Source organism: Sturnira hondurensis, unplaced genomic scaffold, assembly GCF_014824575.4.
Source record: "Sturnira hondurensis isolate 20B ecotype Veracruz unplaced genomic scaffold, ASM1482457v3 Scaffold0024385, whole genome shotgun sequence".
NCBI classification, from domain to species: Eukaryota; Metazoa; Chordata; class Mammalia; order Chiroptera; family Phyllostomidae; genus Sturnira; species Sturnira hondurensis.
Window position 1 is genome coordinate 1,881,746 of NW_028097016.1, and position 16,664 is coordinate 1,898,409.

Consider the following 16,664-nt stretch of genomic DNA (forward strand, 5'->3'; position numbering starts at 1 on the left):
TCCGCCTCTGCACAGAGGGCATCACGGAGGTGCAGTGCAGTGGCCTGCCCTGCTCACGTGTAACTGAGCAGTGTGTGTGGGACTGTGCAGACTCCTCAGGGCGCCCCCCACCGCCTCACAGGGGCCTTTGTAGAACATTCATGGTAGTTCTGAGATGGGCATGAGTGGCCAGCACAGTCTGAGGCAGTGCTAAGATGTATATAGAAAGACCCTGGCTTAAAACTCAGGGGCTTGGGTGGGACTTGCCTCCTTGTCCTCAGCCCTAAAAAGGGTCTTGATCTTTCTCTTCAGCAACTGTGGTGAGAAATGCAACATGTGGTGGGAGAGCTCTTTGTGAACTGGAAGTGTGGAGCATGAGCGCAAGGGTGGGGTGGGTTCCCAGCAGTGCCTCCCCTTCTGGGGCTTGTACGACCATCCCTGGCTGTGCAGATGTGGGCCAGGGCTGGGCCATGGCCGGCTCTGAGCAGGCATGTGCCAGGCACAAAGGATGCGGTGGTGACGAAGTAGTTCCCCACCTTTTGATGCTTCAGTCGAGAAGGAAGGTGGATATTGAACAGGTTATGTTAAAGCAGGACCAGTGTAAGAAGGGCTATGGGAGAGCAGGGAAGGCTTCCTGGAGGAAGGGGTATCTAGGCAGAGACTAAAAAGTGAGTAGGAATTAGACAGCAAAAGAGAAGTGGGCTGGGCCACCACAGGCCTCCCTCTGACCAGGTGTGGCTTTGGCCGGGCCACACCTGGCTCAGGCTGAGCTGTGTCTGACCTGGCTAGGCCAGCCCTCTTTGGCTGGGCTGGGCCTGACTAGGCTGGCCTTGGTCTCCTTCAGGGAGTGCCGTGTCTTGCTCTCGCTGGGCTGCTCTGACCTGGGCTGTGCTTCGTCTCACTCGGGCTGGGCAGGACTGACCCCGTCTGGGCCCTGTTCTTCGTGTTGGTCCTGCAGGGGCGCCAAACTGACAGCCCCCAGCTTCACGCTGGCCACCATCAAGGGAGATGAGTATACCTTCACCTCCAGCAACGCCGAGGACATCCGTGACCTAGTGGTCACCTTTCTGGAGGGGCTCCGGAAGAGGTCTAAGTACGTGGTGGCCCTGCAGGACAACCCTAACCCTGGTGAGTGGTGTGGCACAGGCTGCCAGGCACCAGCCAGGGCGTAGGCAGATTGCGCTCCATGGGTTGGCCTGGTGGTCAGAGCTGCCAGTCCTGCCCCAGACACCCTTGGCTCCAGCTGGACCAAACAGCCAGACGCTGTGCCTTCCATCTGTGCTCTGTGGGGAATCTTCCCCACCTCCCTCCCTCCCTTCCTCTGGTCTTTGGTAGCTGTCCCCTGTCACTTCTCCAGGTGAGATCAGGGGTCCTCCTCAGCGTTATCCAAACACTCGCTGCCTTCAAATGACGGTAGCAGTAACAACTACCCTGACTCAGTGTCCCCTGAGCCTCCCAGGCCCTGGGCAGAGAGGGGAAATGACGGAGAGGAAATGGCCTGCCCTCAGTGGGGACAGGGGGTAGAAACAGACAGTGATAGTCCCGGTGACAGGAGAGTGACCAGGGAAGGCTGAAAGAGAGGCCCCCGCAGCCTGGGGTTCGGGGCGGGAGATGTGTGTGCATGACGGAGGTGTCGGGCCTGTCAGCTGCGGAGCTTGGTTTGGCGGGAGCAGGTTGGGCTGGGGGCAAGCAGCAAGGTGAAAGGCCAGGTCAAGACGGCCAGCCCACAACAGGCCTCACGGGCATGTCAGGGAGTGTGGGCTTTCTCCTGGGGCAGTGGGGAGCCACGGAAGGCTTTGAGCAGGCGTGTGGCCCACCCTGCTGGCCACGTCTGTGTGGAGGGCTGTGGTGAGGTGGAGGCAGGGGGACCAGGGGGTTGTCAGGAGTGGGGCGGGGCCACAGTTCTTCAGGGTGAGGAGGACTTACGGACATTCCAACCCAGACTCTCTCTCTGCCCACACGCGACCCTTCTCACCGTGCCTCCCAGCGGGCGAGGAGTCGGGCTTCCTCAGCTTCGCCAAGGGAGACCTCATCATCCTGGACCACGACACAGGCGAGCAGGTCATGAACTCAGGCTGGGCCAACGGCATCAATGAGCGGACCAAGCAGCGCGGGGACTTCCCGACCGACTGCGTGTATGTCATGCCCACGGTCACCCTGCCACCACGGGAGATTGTGGTATGTGGATGGGGGGCTCTCCTGAACCCCTCTTTGTCTGTCTTCTTTCCGTGTCTGAGTAAGGGATCTCAGTAAATGCATGGCCTGCAGCTTCCGTGAGGATGATCTGGGGGCCCTAGGGGGCCACAGCTTCAAGTTGCAGGGGGCTTTCAAACCTGGAGAGGGGCCTAGAAAGTGCAGCAGGTGAGGAAGTGCCCAGGGGCAGGGGGTGGAAGGGCGGGGACACCCGCTCGCTGTGTCTGACAGGGCAGTGAGGGCAGAACTGGACGGCAAGCCTGCTCCTTTGGGCCCCTGAGTTCAGTTCCCGGGACTCAGAGCTCGGCTCTGCCAGGCAGCTCCCCGTTCCCTGGCTGGCCCTCCCAGCCCCCTCCTGCCTTGTCCCGCCTTTCTGACTGAGCGGCCTGGTTCAGACTCAGGGCACCGAGGGGCGGGTCCTGGGTCCAGCTTGATGGAGGCGGCAGGAGCTTCAGAGGTCACAAGGAGCCAAAGGGCTCCCGGGGTCAGAATGGGGTGCGGGTAACCCCACAGCAGCAGCCTCCCCGGCCCCGGTCTGGAAGGCTTTGGGCTTCGCCATGTTGGTCCTCGGAGCCCCAGGCAGAGAGCTGACCCCAGCCCCCTGTCCCTCGGTCTCTAGGCCCTGGTCACCATGACGCCCGACCAGAGGCAGGACGTCATCCGGCTCCTGCAGCTGCGGACACCGGAGCCCGAGGTGCGCACCAAGCCCTACACGCTGGAGGAGTTTTCCTACGACTACTTCAGGTGACAGGGAAAGGGGAGGGAGCCCCGGGCAGCAAGCTGCAGGCTTCTGCAACTCTCTCTGGGGGCAGCATAAAGCCACCCTGCTTCTGAGGAGGGCCTGGCTTGGGGCAGCCAGAGGACAGCTTCTGTCTGCCGAGATGGCCCTTCTGGTGTTGGGTCATCTTATCCTCCCTCCATTGAAGGGGTCCTGACCATGCCCACCCCAGGCAGGGCCTGGGCACTCACGACCCACAGTCCCGGGCACAAACCAGACAGCTGCGGTTCTGTGCACTCAGCATTGGGACAGGGCTGCTGGGGACAGGGGAGAGGCTTTCTGGAGGAGGTGGCCTCTGAGCTGAGCCCTGCAGGGGGTGACTCGGTGGAGCACGTGCCAAGGCCAGAGTGGGAGGAGCAGGGGCAGGGAGGCTGGTGAGGGTGAGGGGGCTGTCTGGGGCATGGCCCCTGAGACTTCGTTTCCCGGCTGAGAAGTAAAGCCCAGCGGGGCTGGCACTTACCTCCAGCCACAGGGCAGCAGGGAAGGACAGGGCCTGCTCCCTGCCTTGGCCTCCAGAAACGGGGCTGGTGGGGTGTGTCTCGACGTGGGCATCAGTCAGAGCTGACCGGCCCTGTGCCGTGTCAGGCCCCCACCCAAGCACACACTGAGCCGAGTGATGGTGTCCAAGGCCCGGGGCAAGGACCGGCTGTGGAGCCACACGCGGGAGCCGCTCAAGCAGGCGCTGCTCAAGAAGATCCTGGGCAGCGAGGAGCTCTCGCAGGAGGCCTGCATGGCCTTCATTGGTATCCACACCTGAGAGCCAGAGGGGGTGGCCGACAGGGGAGGGCACCGCAGCGCAGGGTGGGGCCGGCCCCTGCCTCTCGGGTTTTTATACAGACACCCACTTCCTTCTGAGGGCCCAGCGGGGTCCTGGGCAGATGTGAAGGGATGCTGATGGAGCAGCTGCACCCATGTGCCGGGCACCTTACAGTGTGCAAGGGGCCACCTCAACCCCTGTCTCTTCTGACCCTGTTACTTGGTTGACAGTGCTGTACCATGTGCTGGGGCAGGCCTGGGGACACAGTGGTGACCAGACCCAGTCCCTGGCCTCAGGGGAGACATACTGACTGGGATCAGTGCTATGATGGGGTTGGCAGCACAGTGACCTGATCCAGCCTTAGAGGAAGGCAGGGAGGGCTTCCTGGAGGAAGTGGCATTTAGGCTGAGACCACACGGGAGATGGGTATGGAATGTTTCAGACAGAGGGAGCTGCATGCACAAAGATCCTGAGGCAAAACAGATGAGGGCTGTTTTAAGGAATTCAGCACAGCGGGAGGACAGATTCCTGAAGGCACTCTTAATGATGTTCACAACTCACAGAGGCTTCCCAGCCCTGTTAAGAAGCTTGGACCGTGTCCCAGTGCCATGGGGAGCCCCTGGGCAGGGGTGGCACAGTCCGATTAGTGATTTGGACAGTGCATCCTGGTGGCTGTGAGGATTTTGGATGTGGGGTTGGGGACCCAAGGAGGCGGTGGGAGGAGTTGAGAGAGCGTGGGCAGTGGGCAAGGACGGCAGGATGGGAAAATAATGTCCATTTCCTAAGTGAGTGGCCTGAGGCCCAGGGCCACAGGACCCTGAGGCAGGCCCTGTGGGAGAACATGGCCTCCGTCCTGGCCAGGGCCTCCCCACCGACCCCCCAACCCCCATTGGCCGAAGCCCTTCCTTGACGGCTCCCCAGCCATGCTCAAGTACATGGGCGACTACCCGTCCAAGAGGATGCGCTCAGTCAACGAGCTCACTGACCAGATCTTCGAGGGCTCCCTGAAGGCCGAGCCTCTCAAGGACGAGGTGTATGTGCAGATCCTGAAGCAGCTGACCGACAACCACATCCGGTGAGCCTGGGGTGATGGGCGGGTGAGGGGGCAGGCCCCCAGCCCCAGTGCCCACACTGAAGGGAATCGCAAAGGTCCAGCACCCACTGATGAGGAGCTCCCTCCCTCCCGAGGCAGCAGCTGGGTCTACCTGGGAGCAGTCCTTCATCACACAGAGCAGAGAGACCCCCTCGTGTCCTAGCTTCGCCTCAAGGAGGGTCAAGAACCAAGAGGTGTCGGCTGTGCCCTCCAAGTCCACCCTCCAAGTTTCGCAGGCACAGCTTCCCGTGACTTTCCCGCCACTCTGACTGAGCCTCCCCTGGGCCCCCCAGCCAGCCCAGACTCTGCTGATGCCCTCGGGTCTGCTCCTGAGCCAATGTCCCTCCTGGCTGGGGCCCAGCCAGCTGTCAGCTGGAGGTTCCAGCTGAAAACCCTTACAGGCTGAAGTTGTTGGGTCCCGGAGGGTTGCACCTTCCTACCATCTTCTCCATGCTGAGCCATCTGACTGCGGCAGTGGGAAGTCAGGCTTGGCTGGTCTCACAGCCTGAAAGAAGCCTGGCCAGCCCCCCTTGGGCCCACGCCCCAGCCCCCTCCCCAGCCCTGTCACTCTCTACAGCTCTCACTCAAGAGCCGTCCATCAGATCTTTCCGACCTTCATCAGACCTGTGTGTGCACCACACCCACAGCCAGGAAATCCTCCCACCTCCTCTGCATATCAGAATCTTTCTCTTCCTTCAAAGCCTAGATCAAATGCCACCTCCTCCAAAAAGCCCTCCAAACTTTCCTCCTGTCAGGCCTGACGGAGCCCAGGGGCTGGTCTGACTCAGTGCTACTCAAACAATACTTGAGTTAAAGAGCCAGAATCAAAATTACACACCACTTCCATCACAGGAAAGTCTTGCTGAGGAAAAACACTTAGCTGAACCACATAGAGTGCTTGGTGACGCAGCCAACGTTCAGTCTGGCAGGGGCATCTTAGCTCCATGTGGCTGGTGACTGCCTGGCCCCACGAGGGTTGGCTGGCGACACTGTGTAGCACTGATGGGATCAGGCTGTCAGGGAGGTGTGACTGTGTTGGTGCTCAGACAGGGATGGGGGGCAGGCCAGGCATGCGCTACTGCTGGGGGCGTGTGCCCCGGGTGGTGCTCAGACCCCCGGGGTTGGCCCGAGGCACCCCCGCCGGACACCCGCCTCTCCCTGCAGGTACAGTGAGGAGCGGGGCTGGGAGCTGCTCTGGCTGTGCACGGGCCTCTTCCCCCCGAGCAACATCCTGCTGCCCCACGTGCAGCGCTTCCTGCAGTCCCGCAAGCACTGCCCGCTGGCCATCGACTGCCTGCAGCGGCTGCAGAAGGCCCTGAGGTACAGCGCCCGAGGGCCGGGGGCAGCAGGCACAGGCCGGGCCAGCACTGAGTCGGGCCCCCGGCCACCCCAGGCCTGTGGGACGAGTCCCTGGGGGCGGAGGACATGCAGGCACAGCAGTTGGGACCGTCCCCAGGGTCCCCTCGCTGCCAGCTCGACAACGGTCGCAGCACTCAGTGCCCGTTCTGAACACTAAGTGTCAGGTTGCTCAGACAGGCCTGGTCGCAGGTTCAAGTCTATCAGGGAGGCAGACGCCAGCCGCACGACTGAATGCGGAAAGCCTACTCTCGTCCTTCACTTTGCCTGGCCCCCTCCACCGCCCTACGTGGTGGGTGCTGTTGCCATCCCAGTGTACAGACAGGCACCTGGGGGCTCTCAGAGGTCGAGTGACTGGCACCTGGTAGGAAGTGATGGACAGGGAATAGAAGCGGGGTATTCTGTCTCCAAATTTCCCTCCGTTCCTCACCTCATGAACCCGCTGCTCCCTGACTTTGCCCCCTCTGCCCCCTGGTTTTTAGAAACGGGTCCCGGAAGTACCCGCCGCACCTGGTGGAGGTGGAGGCCATCCAGCACAAAACCACCCAGATATTCCACAAGGTCTACTTTCCCGACGACACTGACGAGGTGAGGGCCACTGGCTTCTTGATCCAGGAGCATCTGAAACTCCAGCCCCTCAGGGACACAGGGCACAGCCCTGACGCCTCGTCCTCCTGCTCCTCTGTGGGGTCGGGGCTCAGCGGAGGGGCCACAGACTCCCTGAGTCGGGAGCCCTTGGGTTCCCCGTCCAACCCTGCGTCCCTGTGGGCAGGTCCTCCCCAACCCTGCAGAGCCTCTGCCTGGGAACCAACTGCTTCCTCCCTCTGAGTGGAGCCCTGCACTGGTGCTGCCCCCTGTGCAGGCTCTGTTTTGGGGCGCAGCCCGCCTGCCCCCAGCCCCAGCCCTACCTACCCTGCTGCCCCGAGCCTGCTTTCCCCAGACCCCGTCCTTCCTCCCCTCCCCTGACCTGGTCAGGGCGGGGCGGTTCCCGCCACCTCGGTCCCCTTGTCCAAAGGTCCTGTTGCCCTGCTGTCCCTCCCACTCGGTCAGGCTGCCTCCTGATCACCACTCCGTACCCGTCTCAGCACCTTCTCGCTCAGGTGGATGAGTCCAACACCCAAACCGTCAGTTTGAAAGCAGTTTTAAAACGTGCCTAGAGACTGGAGACTCAGAAATGACAGAAAAACGGGCTAAGGCCCTTTCCTGTTCCCTCCAGTGGAAAGTTCCACAGAGGCCCCCATCCCACCGCTCCCTCCATGTAAACTTCCCCAGAGCCCCCAGCCCTCCCAGCCCAGTCTGGGCTGCTTCCCCCTCCTTTGTCCTCTTCCCCTTTCTAGAAGTTGCTGTCCTCTTTCTCGGCCCCTCTCCTTCCAGTCACCTCGAGTGCCATCCGTCCGTGCTCCCTGGGCCTCTGCAGCACTTGTGCTTGTACAGACAGACCCGGCACCTGGAGGCCAAGGCCGAGTGCGCTTGCAGGGCTGGGAAGACGTGATCTGGGAAGACCCAGACAGCAGTTGCCTTTTGCGTTTCTTAAGTGTTATGCCTAGCTCTGGACCCACGGGGAGCCGCCTCCGAGGAGGCGTCTTGCATAGGAGGGGGTCAGTCTAGCTGGATGCATGGCCAGAGCTGTGTGAGGGGCCCTGCCAGAGCCAGTGAGCCCCGCACCGTCCCATGCCCTAGGCCTTCGAGGTCGAGTCCAGCACTAAGGCCAAGGACTTCTGCCAGAACATCGCGGCCAGGCTGCTCCTCAAGTCCTCTGAGGGATTCAGCCTCTTTGTCAAAATTGCAGACAAGGTGGGTGGTTCTCTGCTGTTGGTCTGTGTGCTGGGAAATTTGCTGGAGCCGAAGCAGTGGGGGGGGGAGGTGGTGAGGGCAGCAGGGGTGGGGGTGGGAGGCGAGAGAGGAAGAGTCGCCCTTGTGTGCGGCTCTCTTCTCCTACGAGTGGCACGGCACAAGGAGGTGGCCTCACCCCAGGCCCCTCAGCCCTCCCACACACACACCTCCCAGCTGTGATCTGACTATCCCTCGGTGGCCATCCGGAGGCCACTTAACCCTTGAAGGAGGAGTGATCATTCTCACCTAATAGATCCCGAAACCTCTGCTTTGAAAGGTTAAATAATTTATCCAAGGTCACACAGAAGGGACTGAGAACTAGGTGGGTCAGACTGCAAACTGCAGCCCCTGCCACCATCTCTCACTACCCTGTCCCACCTCTGTCCCCAGAGTCAAAGGCTCAGGGTGAAGCCCCTGCCCATGGGAAGACCTCCTGACCAGCTCAGGCCGATCAGGGGATCCCTCTTGCTATTTGCTCCCAGTTCCCCATGCACCCGTGCCGCCTCCTCACTTCCTGTGTGAGATGTGGGGGACGCAGAGGTGACCTCAGTGAGGTCCTCAACCCAGCGTGGCTCAGAGCCGTGGGAGGAGCAGGATGTGGATGCTGGGAACTGTCCAGGGACTGGGCCTTGGTCTCGGCCTTTCCCCCGGGGCCGTGGGCAGTGCTCAGCAGGTCTGTGCTGACAGAATGGAGTGGCAGGCTGTGTGCTGAGACACTCCACATGCACAGTCCAGTTGGGGGAGGGTGCAGCTGGCCCGTGGACACCCCTTCTGGCTGCCAGCGAGTCTTTCTGGAGAAGGGGCCGCCAGGAGGTCCTGGGGTGGGGAAGCCAGAAAACTCAGTGCTGCTCGAACTGAAACCGGGACTGGAATGGCCACATCCTTAGGTCATCAGCGTGCCTGAGAATGACTTCTTCTTCGACTTCGTGCGGCACCTGACAGACTGGATAAAGAAAGCGCGGCCCGTCAAGGACGGTAACGTGCGGCTGGGGCCTGGGATGCTCTGAGGCCTGGAACAGGGGCCGTGCCACGAGGCCTGCCTGGGCAGACCGAGCTAGGGCCTCCTCTGGGGCGGGGCCGGTGCTGGGCACGCCTTTGTGCAGGGACCCTCTGGGTGACAGTACGGCTGCCCTCTGCCACAGGAATTGTGCCCTCGCTCACCTACCAGGTGTTCTTCATGAAGAAGCTGTGGACCACCACGGTGCCGGGGAAGGACCCCATGGCTGATTCCATCTTCCACTATTACCAGGTGAGCCGCCCTGCACCTCTGCCTCTGTTCCCTCCCTGTGTCTCGGCCTCTTGCGAGTGCAGGGGTCTGCTCGCCTCACTGGGGCAGGCCAGCAACAGCCGAGCCTTGAAGAGGTTCCTGTTGTGCCCCCACCCTCCAGTGGGGTGGTAGTCCAGCCCCAGCCTCAGATCCTTCTCCTTTCCACCCTCCAGCCCTGGGGGCTCGGCAGTGTCTCCTGAGCTCCCACCCCCATCTGTGCAGGCCCCTCCCTTGGTGAGGCCCGTCCTCTGAGTCCGAGACTCTGCCGCTCCGCGTGTGGGAGGCCTCAGTCAGTGTGTTCCAGCACAGGCAGGTGTCCGCAGGGGCAGGAGGTAGAAGTGTCACCTGTGGAGCCTCTGTTATGTGTCTGGGGGGTCTTCCCTCATTCTGTCTTCCCAACAAGCCCCAAGAAATAGGCATGTCGTTCTCATTTTACAGAGGGAGGAACTGAGAGAGAGAGTTCAGGTGGTATAATTGGGGTCACAGGGCTGATGGAACTGGGTTCGGTTCCAGGTCTTCTTTATTTGTCAGCGCAGTGATCTTTCTGGGGGAACCCAGTGTACCATCTGTGGGAGAGAGAAACCAGGGTGCTGGGCAGGGTAGGGGCGCCGGGATCGCAGCTGCTGTGGTGGTGAGGACCTTGACCTGGAGTCAGAGGGCCACCCTCACTGAACTCTGGGCTCTGCCTCTCCCCACACCGCCCATCCTCACACCACATGGCCCATTTAGTAAGCAGCTCCGTCTACCACCAGTTTCCATGGGGCAGCCTTGACATCTTCCTCTCCCCTGCCTCCTACCCATGTGGGTCAGTCCGCCATCTCCTCTCCTCTGGATGGAGCCTGTCGTCACCTTTCCTTTGACCTCCCCGGTCCATCTCTGCCCCCCTCAATCCGTCCCCACGGTAGGGTCACCATGCTTCCTGGCCCCCATTGGTGGGCCACCGGTGCTCTGAGGGGACAACTGCAGATCCTGCCGGAGGCCCTGCACAGGGCCCCTGCCTGCTCCGCTGCCCGTCTGGCCCCCAGCGTCCGTCACCCTGCTCATTGCAGCCTCACTGTCTCAATCTCCAGTTCATCACAGGGCTCCTGCCACGCGCTCTCTTCTGAGATGCTCCTCTTTCAGTTCTTTCCCTCCTCACCTACTGAGCTTTTAGGTGTGAATTCAGTCATCTTATCTCTTTTTAAAAAATTACAGTTTACATTTAATATCATTTTGTATTCATTTCAAGCCTATATAGCCTAGTGGTTAGGCCGTCAGTCCCCCCCGGTATTTTCAGTGCCCCACCTGGCACCGTGCGTGGTCACTACCATATTACCGACTGTTCCCTGTGCCGTACTCTGCACCCCGCTCCTGTTCTGTGACTGCCAGTTGGTACTTCTCCACCCCTTCTCCTGTTTTCCCAGTCCTTCCCCTTTCCCAGCCTTCCCCTTCCCCCTGGCAGCCATCGGTCTGTTCTCTGTCTGAGTCTGTTTCTGTTTTGTTTGTTCATTTATGTTGTTCTTTAGGTTCCACATATAAGCGAGATCATATGGTATTTGTCTTTCTTTGACTATTTCATTCTGCATAATGCCTCTTAGGCCCATCCATGCTATCGCAAATAGAAAGATTTTGTTCTTTTTTATAGCCAAGTAGTATTCCATCGTGTGTATATGTACCACTGCTTTTTTATCCACTTGTTTATTGATGGACACTCGGGCTGCTTCCATATCTTGGCAATTGTAAATAATGCTGCAATGAACACGGGTGCTTATGTTCTTTCGGATTAATGTTTTGGGTCTCTTTGGATGTATTCCCAGAAGTGAAATTACTGGGTCATAAGGCAGCTCTGTTTTTTATTTTTTGTGGAAGTTCTATACAGTTTTCCATCAATCATTGTCCTATAAGAGAAGTCTTTCCTGTCCCCAAGACTGTATTGGCTCACTTGCCTTATGTTCTCACAGCTCCAAACAACTCAGAGACTGGATGTGCACCTTGGTTTGGTGTGATGGTTACTGTCTGTTCTTGTCTTGACTACAAGTTCCATGAGAGCGAGGAGGGTGCACATTGTTGCTTAAATGGTTTGGCTCATAGATGCTCAATACATATTTGTTGGCTTGGTGGATGGGTCAACAGGTGAGTGGGTGACTCTGTGGATGGATATAAATGAATTTATGGATTGGATATTGGTGAGTGGATGGGTGAATGGGTAAGCGGGTAGGAGGGAGAGTGGGTGGGAGGGTGGGCATATGCAGAAGTGGGTGGGAAACCGGTGCGGATGGGTGGATAGATGGGTGAGTGGGTGTGGATGGGCAGACAGGTAGCAGCTGCGCAGGGTGGGCGAGTCTATGAGTGAGTAGATGAAAAACGGGGATAATAATCGACTCAGCTTTCCAGTCTGTGGCACATCTGCAGGGCAGTTTCCCTGTGCTCCGAGTAAGGAGGCTGTAAGGCTCCGGGAGCCGGTGGGCAGTGCTGGCCCTTTAGAGGCTTCATCTTGGCTTTCGAGTTAGCATACTAGCGCCTCATCCTCCATTCCCTGGTTCTGGGCCTGGAAGTTTGAGGTGAGGAGGGGCTGGTGCTGCTGATGAGACCAGCAGGTCTCAGAGTGGAAGGGGGCCAGCCTAGGAGGCCTTTCTGAGGAAGCACAGGCCCGGAAGGCCAGTGCTCACCAGCTGGTCACTTGGAGTGTCTCCATTTTTGACATGGGACCACTTACCCCACTGCACTGTTACGGGGGAAATGACATAATACTCACTCAACAGCTCCGTTTTTGAACTGCCGCGTGCTGGCTCTGTGCAGCCACAGTTGCTGTCTCCCTGTGCGACAGCATCTCCCTTGAGGAGCAGAGTCAGCGGGGGTTGGAGAATCGGGTGGGCCCCACGGGGGATGAGGCATAGACCTGGCCTCAGGGTGGTAGGGAAGGAGCCCACCTCCTCCAAGTCCCTCCCTGCCTGTGGTCTGCTCTGTCTCTGGCAGGAGCTGCCCAAGTATCTCCGAGGGTACCACAAGTGCACTCGGGAGGAGGTGCTGCAGCTGGGGGCGCTGATCTACAGGGTCAAGTTCGAGGAGGACAAGTCCTACTTCCCCAGTATCCCAAAGATGCTACGGGAACTGGTGCCCCAGGACCTCATCCGGCAGGTCTCCCCTGACGACTGGAAGCGGGTGAGTGTGGGGGAGGTAGTGGGGACAGGGTCCCCTGTGACTGGTCTCTGGCCACCCCAGGGGTCAAAGGAGCAGGTGTTGCCCAACAGACCAGGGAAGTGTCTCCTGGTGGCACTGTACGTGACAAGGCCACCCTGCCATCCCCTCTCTACCTGCTTTAGTCTGCAGTCTTTCAGGCAAAGGATCCTTTCGGCTGGCCACTGGCAGTGATTTGCCGTGTCCTGGTTACCGTGGTGTCCTGACTTGACTTAATACACTTCAGCCTGCTTGCGTGGGGAAGGGGAGGGAGGGCGAGGGTCTATTAATTGGAATAAAGGAGGTAACGCCTCATGGCCGCCAGGACCCCCACCCTGTGCCTGACCCTCCAAGGCCCGTGACAGCTGCTGACAGAGTGGACGGGGTGGAGGGGTGGGGAGAGGCCTCTGACCCACGCCCTCCGCAGTCCATCGTCGCCTACTTCAACAAGCACTCGGGCAAGTCCAAGGAGGAGGCCAAGCTGGCCTTCCTGAAGCTCATCTTCAAGTGGCCCACCTTTGGCTCCGCCTTTTTCGAGGTGAAGGTACGTTGAGGGCTGATTCTCAGAGAGGAGGAAGGAGGCGAGGAGGGGGGACGAGAGGACATAGAGATCCTCCCGGGGTGGTGGGCAAGGGAAGGAGGGAAATGCCTCAGCCAGGTCTCCGCTGGGTGACTCGGCCGAGCCCAGAGCCCCGGACTCTGTCCTGGGACATGCAGGGGCCAGCGCTCAGCCCGGCAGGTGGGGCAGGAGTGCAAACAGGCTAGGAGCATGGAGGGTCGTCTGCGGGGACCTCTCATTAAGGTGGCACAGGCAGGGATGCCTACTCAGACTGTGAAGGTTGAGGGGGCTTCCTGGAGGAGGCAGCACCTGAGCTTTGCAGGGAGATGGGGTGGTGGTGGGGGGCAGACGCTCCTGGCAGCCAGTGTGAGCATGGCCCACGAGCTGTGAGGGCTCAGGCGTGGGCACAAAGAGCAAGTGGTTACATGTGGCTAGGCATAGGGTGTGGGGAGAGCCGGCTGTGGTGAGAGGCAGGTGGGTGAGCAGGTGGGAGTTTCTCCTGCAGGTGTTGGTCAGCCCCAGAGGGTTCTGAGCAAGAGTGATGGGGCCAGAACCCTACTCTGCCTGCAGGGTTGGGGAGCAGGTCTGAGGGGCACGACCAGGGACAGGAGAACAGTGGAGAGGCTGGCATGAGAGGATGAGGGGGTAGGTGTGGATGGAGACTGAGGATGGCCTGCTACACGCCAAGGAGGGGAAGCCTTCACAGAAGGCTGGCCATGCCAGGGACAGAGGTAGACAGACAGCTAGAGCAGGGTAAGGTTCAAGGAGGGCTTTTAAAGATGAGACATTTGGGCTGAGAGAGGAGACAGTAAAGATTCCTGGAGAGGCAGGGGAGAAGGGTGAAGCTGCTGCGGGGGCGTGGAGGCTGGGTGGAGTCACCGCAGGGCTGCCAGCACCGCCACACCCCTGGCACCAGGGGGCAGACGGAGGGTCAACTTAATCCTGGCTGGGGGTCTTCATTCCTGCTCCAAATGCACATAGTTCCTCCCGTGCTGGTCCCCTGTCTGATGGTTTTGGCTTCCCTTACTAGCAAACTACAGAGCCAAACTTCCCTGAGATCCTCTTAATTGCCATCAACAAGTACGGGGTCAGCCTCATCGATCCCAGAACTAAGGTGAGCAGTGACTGGGTCGGGGAGGCAGGGTGGGCTGCTCTGTCGGCTCCTCGCCCAGAGTCCCCACCAGCCCCCAGCCTCCCTTCGTCCGCCCTCTTGGCCACACATCTTGAGAGGCTGTCTGCTCTGCCGACTTCCTAAGGCCTCATCTGCTCCATCATGATGGCTCTTCTAGAGTTACTCACAAACACCTTGTCGCTTGGCCCGGTGAACTCTTTGTAGTACTTGGCCTTTCAGCATCATCGGACACTACTGTCCATCTCGAGTGCTCTCTGCCCACCTTGGTCAGGATGGCAGGCTGTGCTGGGGGCTGAGGCTCATATTTGTGGGCCAGAGCAGCCCTCACCAAGGGTGCCAGGCCGCACAGTCCAACCACGTGCACAGGACCCTTGGGATAGGCGCCAGCGACCGCCGTCTTCCCCTGGGCCTCATCTGCCCACTTTCCTGGTGCTTCTCATCTCTCCCTGGGCCTCTCCTCTCAGACCCTTCCATGGGACCACACATATTCTGTTCCCCAAGGTTCGGTGCTGTCTTCTTGTCTCTTTCCTCAAACTGTCCCTGGACCATTTCCTCCTGGACCACAGTTTCAGTTCCAGCATTTCTATGTCCAGTCCCATGTGCCCAGCAGTTTCCTGGACTCCCTTGGGTGCCCCGCTGGCTGGTCCCAGCCGAGACTCGGAGGGGGAAGGTACCTGCCTCCCATAGCAGCTCCATGGCTCAGCCGGCCTCTTCCTTCCTGCTCCTCTTCCAAGGGCTGGAGGCCCATCATGTGGGTGGTGTCTGTGGGCTGGAGCTGAGGGGACTGAGGCCAGAGGATCCAGGCTGTGCAGCTTCACACTTCCTGCCCCCCCGCCCCCAGGACATCCTGACCACTCACCCGTTCACCAAGATCTCCAACTGGAGCAGCGGCAACACCTACTTCCACATCACCATCGGGAACCTGGTGCGCGGGAGCAAGCTGCTCTGTGAGACGTCACTGGTGAGGGCTCTTCTCCGGCCCTGGTGGGCCACCCTGCCTCCCCTGCAGCTTCAGCCACTCTCCCAGGCCCTGGAGCAAACATGAGATTGTTTGCCAGTCAGGGCCTGGGGTCCAGATCAAGGGTCAGGTTGGGGCCAAGGTCAGGTCAGATTGAGGCCCAGCTTTAGGTCTGGGGGCAGGGGCTTAACCTGAGGCTAAGGAACAATCCGTCCCTCAGTAATTACTGTCTGAGTGCCTTCGGTGTCTCGGGAGCCTTCAGCCCCTGAGTTCAACAGTAAAACTATTGCACATTGAGGCCTCCTGACTGGGCTTGGTTTCTAAGGCACAGCTCAACTGGCAGAGCCTTTAGAGTCACTTGGATGAGGGCATCCAGGACTTGAGGACCCCACAAGCTAGGGCCTGGGGTTCTAACAGCTTGGAACCCGAGACACCTCTCGGGACGAGTCCCACCCACTGCTGTGCAGCGAGGTAGGCAGAGTCCACCGTGGACCAGGATCTGCCTGGTGCCTGGGAAGCTGTGCTCTGGGTCTGAGTGGGCTGGCCCTGTCCCACTTGGTGCCCTGCTTACCTCCTTGCCACTGTTCCTAGGGCTACAAGATGGATGACCTCCTGACGTCCTATATCAGCCAGATGCTCACGGCCATGAGCAAACAGCGGGGCTCCAGGACTGGCAGATGAACACTGTGGAGGTGGCACTGGCTCTGTCCCTTCTCCCCAGGCAGTGGCCAGCTCAGGCCCATCAGCTTCCTCTGCAGCTGGGGGAAGGCCTTGGCCACCTGGGCAGGGAGGCTGGGCCAGCTGGCCACCAGTGACAGCACCAGTTTGGACTCTGGCCCTTCTTCCAGATGGGCGGCCTTGCTGGGACGCAGAACACCCCTCCAGCCACCCCTGAGGCCCTGGGGTCGGATTTGGTTCTGGCCTGTGGTGGCCTTCCCGGCTGGAAGAGCCTGCATTCCTTGCACGCTTTTCTCATCTCAGACCAGCCCGGCCATGTGACCACCTTGGGCTTTTCTCTGTCCCACTGGAACAGGGAACCAAGAGGACAACCTTGAGCTCCCTACTAGGATCAACCAAACCAAACCAAGACCACTCGGACACCCAAGGGCCTGTTCCAGCTGCCCGAGGTCCAGGATCCTCAGCTGGGGTGAAGCAGACAGACCACTTTTACACACTGCGGTGTGAGTGCAGAGCCCCCGCTTTCCTGGTCACCTCAGGACATAAAGCACGTGTTCCACCCTCTGGCCCTGGAATGTCTTTGTTGGGGGAATGGGAGGAGAGGGGAGAGAGTAGGTAGGGACAGGGCCCTGTGTGTGTGTGCGTGTGTGGCCTGTGTAACTCTCTCCTTGGTCTGTGTGTGCAGGGCTGAGCTGGTCTGGGTTTGGGGACAGGAGTGCCTGAGCCCAAGGTGTGCGTGAAAGGGACTTACAGGTTGCAGAGAAGCGCTGGACAGCAGCCTGGGAGGTGAGGAGCTAAGTGTGTGTGGGCTGGGGATCGGCTTCTGAGCCTTAACTGGGGCCGGTGGAGCCAGAGGGGCCCTTGCCTCCTGCCTGAAATAGCTCCATGGTTCATCAAGAAACCACCGAGAACCCTGAGAACAATG

General features: G+C 59.9%; 1 protein-coding gene across 5 annotated transcripts in view; it reads left to right on the forward strand.

Moving 5' to 3' along the window:
* Positions 1 to 16,305, forward strand: part of MYO7A (myosin VIIA) — a 78,964-nt gene extending 62,659 nt beyond the window's left edge. For 3 of the 5 annotated variants that reach the window (XM_037038385.1, XM_037038386.1, XM_037038383.1), the window contains 15 exons: positions 824 to 1,107; positions 1,967 to 2,157; positions 2,792 to 2,916; positions 3,536 to 3,693; positions 4,629 to 4,782; positions 5,965 to 6,120; positions 6,639 to 6,744; positions 7,837 to 7,950; positions 8,877 to 8,964; positions 9,132 to 9,238; positions 12,212 to 12,397; positions 12,840 to 12,956; positions 14,002 to 14,085; positions 14,945 to 15,064; positions 15,653 to 16,305. In XM_037038385.1, the coding sequence (XP_036894280.1) occupies positions 824 to 1,107; positions 1,967 to 2,157; positions 2,792 to 2,916; positions 3,536 to 3,693; positions 4,629 to 4,782; positions 5,965 to 6,120; positions 6,639 to 6,744; positions 7,837 to 7,950; positions 8,877 to 8,964; positions 9,132 to 9,238; positions 12,212 to 12,397; positions 12,840 to 12,956; positions 14,002 to 14,085; positions 14,945 to 15,064; positions 15,653 to 15,742 (2,080 nt within the window). In that variant the 3' untranslated portion in view covers positions 15,743 to 16,305. Of the gene's footprint in view, positions 1 to 823; positions 1,108 to 1,966; positions 2,158 to 2,791; positions 2,917 to 3,535; positions 3,694 to 4,628; positions 4,783 to 5,964; positions 6,121 to 6,638; positions 6,745 to 7,836; positions 7,951 to 8,876; positions 8,965 to 9,131; positions 9,239 to 12,211; positions 12,398 to 12,839; positions 12,957 to 14,001; positions 14,086 to 14,944; positions 15,065 to 15,652 lie in introns of those variants that run through there. The other 2 variants (XM_037038384.1, XM_037038388.1) reach the window with 2 other exon arrangements.
* The last annotated feature ends 359 nt before the right edge of the window (positions 16,306 to 16,664 follow it).